Source organism: Etheostoma spectabile, unplaced genomic scaffold (assembly GCF_008692095.1).
Source record: "Etheostoma spectabile isolate EspeVRDwgs_2016 unplaced genomic scaffold, UIUC_Espe_1.0 scaffold00003846, whole genome shotgun sequence".
NCBI classification, from domain to species: domain Eukaryota; kingdom Metazoa; phylum Chordata; class Actinopteri; order Perciformes; family Percidae; genus Etheostoma; species Etheostoma spectabile.
The window spans coordinates 20,001-26,001 of NW_022603079.1; the positions used below are offsets into that span (position 1 = coordinate 20,001).

General features: G+C 41.2%; 1 protein-coding gene across 4 annotated transcripts in view; it reads left to right on the forward strand.

Moving 5' to 3' along the window:
- Nucleotides 1–2,950, forward strand: part of LOC116676842 (probable G protein-coupled receptor 85) — a 3,325-nt gene extending 375 nt beyond the window's left edge. Inside the window, exons 1-2 of one of the 4 annotated variants that reach the window (XM_032507684.1) lie at nt 1–192; nt 1,194–2,950. The exon at nt 1–192 is cut by the window's left edge and continues 60 nt beyond it. In XM_032507684.1, the coding sequence (XP_032363575.1) occupies nt 1,361–2,494 (1,134 nt within the window). In that variant the 5' untranslated portion in view covers nt 1–192; nt 1,194–1,360 and the 3' untranslated portion in view covers nt 2,495–2,950. The remainder of the gene's footprint in view (nt 193–1,193) is intronic. The other 3 variants (XM_032507681.1, XM_032507683.1, XM_032507682.1) reach the window with 3 other exon arrangements.
- Nucleotides 2,951–6,001: the final 3,051 nt, after the last annotated feature.

Here is a 6,001-nt window from a genome sequence, read left to right on the forward strand (position 1 = left end):
CATAGCAGGAACTTGGAAATGATTCCAGTCTAATGGACGTAGGCTACGGATCCGCTACACTTTTATGCTTTATCCAGCCGATTGGAATGCAAGGACGATGGTTTTCACCTGCTGTGTTTTTTCACTGAAATCCGTCGGATTCAAACGCGCGTAGAAACACTCGACTGACAATCGGAGGACGCATTTAAACGCGTAAGTAGAAACAAACGCCAAAATCAATGAAATCAGATGTTACCACAGGCTATGTGTCATTTTCCAAACAATAAAACACAGTGTATCGAGTAGAAACCCTCATCATATTAGGCTATTACCAGCAGGCTTGTTATTGTCACTTCCAACCATCCTTTTTCAGTCCATCCCGACAGATAATCACACCCGCGCATTAACGAGCCAAATGTTGTCGAAATGCGGCTTTAGTGTCGATATAACATAGATTTCATTAACTGTTTGCAATTAGTAGCCTAATATAAAGGATAATGTGGGAAATCGACCAGCTCAATAAACGCCCTGAAGAGAACGCTGCTTATTAACGTGAGACCCGTATTCCAGTTAACCTTTAATCAGACAAAAACACGAATGCTTTATTATGTATGCACCCTCCGTCGGTTTTCCACAATGTATGAAGACAGGGCGAGTTTATTCGAGGCATCCACCGCTTTAGAGAGCCATCCTCTATTCTGCAGGGTGTAGGGTGTGATCAAGAAGACCTTATTTTGCAATGCATTTCTCTTAATGTTCCAGCCTTTCCCAAAAGAAAATCTATCCAAACCGAGCCTTTTTTTGGTTCTTTCCGAGAGGTAAAAATACGTCGTTTATTAATGAGAGCTAGATTGTTTATTCAAGGAATTCCAAAGCCACTAGAAAGAATTGTAATGCTTTATCAGATTAATGCTTTAGTCTAATCAAGCTCCATCACTGTCTGTCTGTCTGTCTGCCCGTCTGTCTGCCTGCCTGCCTGCCTGTCTGTCTTTCTGTCTGCCTGTCTGTCTGTCTGTCTGTCTGTCTGCCTGTATCTGGACAAAGTATTCAAGCTCAGGCAGAGCTCTGCACTGTGCCACTCTAAATGTTAAAATGTTAAATAAACAAATGGCAGGAGAAAAATTATTGCTTATCACATTCTAGTGAAAGTGCTGTTGAAAACAATGCAGCTGTTATATGGGACTGACTGCTGATGGGTGGATAATATTTTTCAGGGATTTCTTATTTTAGGTGTGATGAGACAAAGGAACAAAGGATGCCTTAGAGGAGAGGTTGCCTATATGCCTGGAAACCTCTTCAAAGCACACCGCCAAATGGATCTAACGCCTCCCCCTGCCACCTCTAGATCATGATACTTGGCTGAAGCTATTCCGCTATCTTTATGATCCCTCCTCCATCTATGGCGAACTATAGCCATGCAGGGGACCACACCATCTTGCAAAATGTCTCTCCTCTCGCCACGTTCCTCAAACTGACCTCTCTGGGTTTCATCATTGGAGTCGGTGTGGTTGGAAACCTCCTGATCTCCATCCTGCTGGTCAAAGACAAGAGCCTGCACCGGGCGCCCTACTATTTCCTGTTGGACCTGTGCGCCTCTGACATCCTGCGCTCCGCCATCTGCTTCCCCTTTGTCTTCACCTCGGTCAAGAATGGATCTGCCTGGACCTATGGCACGCTGACCTGCAAAGTGATCGCCTTCCTGGGTGTGCTGTCCTGTTTCCACACAGCGTTTATGCTGTTCTGTGTTAGCGTCACGCGCTACCTGGCTATCGCACACCACCGTTTCTACACCAAGAGGCTGACCTTCTGGACTTGTCTAGCTGTCATCTGCATGGTGTGGACGTTATCAGTGGCTATGGCGTTCCCGCCGGTGTTAGACGTAGGGACGTACTCTTTTATCCGGGAGGAGGACCAGTGCACGTTCCAGCATCGTTCCTTCAGGGCGAATGATTCGCTGGGCTTCATGCTCCTGCTGGCGCTCATTCTCCTGGCCACACAGCTGGTTTACCTCAAGCTCATCTTCTTTGTCCACGACCGTCGAAAGATGAAGCCTGTCCAGTTCGTGCCTGCTGTCAGCCAGAACTGGACCTTCCACGGGCCAGGCGCCAGCGGGCAGGCGGCGGCCAACTGGCTGGCTGGATTCGGTCGAGGCCCCACCCCGCCTACCTTGCTGGGCATTCGGCAGAACAGCAACGCAGCGGGCCGCAGACGTCTACTGGTGTTGGATGAATTCAAAACAGAGAAGAGGATAAGTAGAATGTTCTACATCATGACGTTTTTCTTCCTCGCACTGTGGGGGCCCTATCTGGTTGCCTGCTACTGGCGGGTGTTTGCAAGGGGCCCTGTAGTCCCTGGGGGCTACCTGACGGCAGCCGTGTGGATGAGCTTTGCCCAGGCTGGGGTAAATCCTTTCATCTGCATCTTCTCCAACAGAGAGCTCCGGCGCTGCTTCAGCACCACACTCCTCTACTGCAGAAAATCCAGGTTACCAAGGGAACCCTACTGCGTTATATGAAGGTTTTGCTGTGGTTTTTCTTTTTCTCGTCTATGTCTCTATTTCCCTGATTGATCTTGATCTGGGCTTGTTCCCATTGTACAGCGCACTCTCTCTTCTATCTCTCTTCTCTTCATCCTCCAGTTTTTCCTCCTTTTCCTCCTTCTCCTAACCCTTGTTTTTAGAGGTAGAAGGTGGACTGCCAATCACAAGGTTTTGCCAGGGTGATTGACTATGAAGTGGATCAAACATGGAGGCTGAAGGAATGGGAGTTCGCAGGAGGTCTGGATCCCCTCCTGTGTTTATGTTCTAGTAAACAGACATGTGGAAGGCCATGCCAATGCAAAAAAGCAAAAAGTTGAAGAAGAACAAAAAAAAATGAAAAAAGAATTGACAAAACACTAAAACAAACCCTCTTGCTTTGGATTTTTTGAAGATGCGTTATTCTGTGAGGTGTGAAATACATAAACATGAAAAGAAAAAGAAACAAGAACAAAAAACAAAGAAATGATACCTCTCAAGCAATCACTGGAAATGTTTTACATTTAAGAGTTGCACTAAAAAGAAGATGTAAAGATGCTTTTTTTTTTGGTCAACAGTTGCCATTTGCATTGCAAGGACAACGTTTTTTTTGTTCTTTTTATTCCAAACTTAACAATGAATGCTTTAATTTGCAACAGACGACACAATCGCTGTAAGTAAAGCAAAACTGTTGGAATACACCATCACAAGAGGATAAAATGGTTTTAATGTAAGTGATATCTTTTTTCATTTACCGGGCGGGGGCTTAACGCTGGGGATTTACAATGTGTGGTTTTGAAGTTGCAACTACAAACTAGAAATTATTCTTGTAGTTTTACGATCCATATGTCCCTAGTGTACGGCATTGTTATTTTCTTATCACCTTTTACAAAAAAAAGAGGAAAAAAGATGAAATGGTGTTTGGATTTTGAAAAAAAAGTTGCTTTTAAGGACAAACTTGTGCTTAAAAAAGACATTGAAAAAGTAGTTAAATGTTTCATCATATCCATGTACCTAAACACTATCATATTGTTACCGTATTGCTGATGCCACTCCGGGTGTTCTTGCCTTAATGGTTATGATATTGTCATATTGTTTCTTGGTTGTTGGGTATTTTTATTTATTTCATTCCCTCCTAAAAAGTTGTTCTTTAGATGCAAGGGGAGTTTTTTTTTTCTTTTCACATCAATGTGAAGTGCATGTCCATTTTTTTAAAAGCTGGTCCACTCCCATGAGCATCACAGGCCATACACTGAGCAGCCCGTTTTTATCTTGCAATGGTTTGCTACACCCCACAGAGTGCTCAGAGCACAGGGAGTGTGTGTGCACGTGCGTGTGTGTGTATGTGTGTGTGTGTGTGTGTGTGTGTGTGTGTGTGTGTCAGTGGGTGCATGTTTGTGCGTTTCAAAGCGTGCGTGCTGCTGTGTGGATCAGACAACAGTCACTTCAAGACCAGAGCCTTAGTATGAAATCTTGCACAATTTGTAAAAAATGTAAAAGACAAAAAAAAAAGACATTTAAGGCACACCGTCTTGTTTCTACTTTCCCTACATTTGCTCTCTACTGATTGTTTTCAATGACTTACTTTTTTTCTCTTGTGGCCATTTTAATATTTATTATGTATTCTTTTTTTTGTAAATTATAGATAGATTGTGTGTAAGTATGTGAGTCTTTTATTTTGAAGTCCCGAATGTGAGTACAGTTTCAGTTAGGATTGCATTTGCTGAAAGTTAACTGTGTAATCTGTTGCTTTTTGAAAATAAAAAGTTTCCATTTTACAACATTTGTTTTTATCCCTGTCATTGGGTGGAGATAATTCTGTATGGCCAACAACAGCTGGAAAACATCTGCACTACCCCTCAAAATTGGTGCAGTCATGGTAGTGTTTTTAAACGGTGCTTGGGTCAAGTGATGAATTTGCCAAAATCCACCTGCAGGTCAAAGATTTGTATTTTCCTCTCTAAAACATTTTGTGAGGCTTTATTAATACTCAAAGTGGTTAAATCTTTACATTGTGATTGCTAAATATTTTAATGCCACTGCTGAAATGTTATAATGTCCATATTTTGTATTTAAATAACTTGGTATTTCTACACGATTTTCTATGTGTCATTTGTGTCTCTTTATATGAGAAGGTGATAAAATGTTTAAATGCGTCTCCTCCGGAACACAATCTGTTTTGTCATGTGAGTCCTTGGGACAGCTTGTCAAAACAGAAGATATGCCCAACCTTGTAATTGAATGAAAAGCATGTTTGACATTTAATGGGAATAATCTCCATTAATATAACCCTGGGCACACCTGCCCTTGCATTGTTTTATTCTGTGTTAAAGGGGAATACCACTGAATTTCAGATGGAATTTATGTGGGTCCAATATGGAATACTGGCAAACCACTCTGGATTAATGAATACCCTTGCACTGAGCCCTGCAGCCATAAATGACACAGTGCTTGTCCCATTCCCTCATTTTAAGGTCACATTGATGTGCAGCTGCACGGAAAATAAATTTTAAAAGATGGAAATGAGAACTATGGAAATTTGAACAAATACAAAACTCATTTCGAAGAAATTTGCCACTTGATATACCTCATAATGCCTTGTAATGAGGTAATGTTACTAAATTGGAAGGATTTCTTTTTTTAATTCCGCATACTTTCCTTCAAGAATAAAGAAAGAATTTCTCTTTGTTAAAATAAATGGAAGTAGTGGAGTAGTAAGTGGAGTGTAAAAAACAAAATCTATTAGAGCCCCTGTTGTTGAACAACATTAGAGTTCAAAACCGAGGCTAATAACGCCCATAAGTGTAAGGCGTGTGTTTTCTTAAATTGAGTGGTATTTCCCTGTAATAGACTGTGATTACAGTATGTTGGCAACGACTGAAAGCTAATATGTGCATCTGCAAGAATACAGTGTAAACTGAATAATACAATATTTGTAAATGCCAATTTTGTATGATTCAGACATCATTGTAGCATTTTGCTTTTTAACCAAAATGTGTTCCACTGTCCTATTTATTCCCCCCCCCCTAAAATATGATGCTGAAATGTCTTGTAAAGACCAAGGTGCAGGTTCCATGATGAGAAATATCTATTAGGGATCCATTATCATCAAAACGTTGGCAATTACCCTTTAATTCTGGACATTGATCATTCCAATTTGATCCAAAAGGGCCAAGTTATTGTTATGAGAGCATTTATTGAAATTGAAAGGAATGTTACAGTAATATATCAGGAAATGCTCTGGTCTGGTTTTACATGATGTCTTTTTCTGGAATTATGAAACCTGCAGGTTTCACAATTCGTGATTCTTCTTATTGAATGAGGCAGTTAATGACGAAAACAAAAAGGACATGCTGTGAGATTTAATCTTAATTGGGGCTGTGCTATATGAGACTCAGAGAAGGAATTAATTATTACTTATCTATAGTTTAGCCTCATTTGGCATATGCAAATCATAAACTGTGTCACTTTTGAGCACTGGCCCATTTTCTTGCATGTTCATTCACA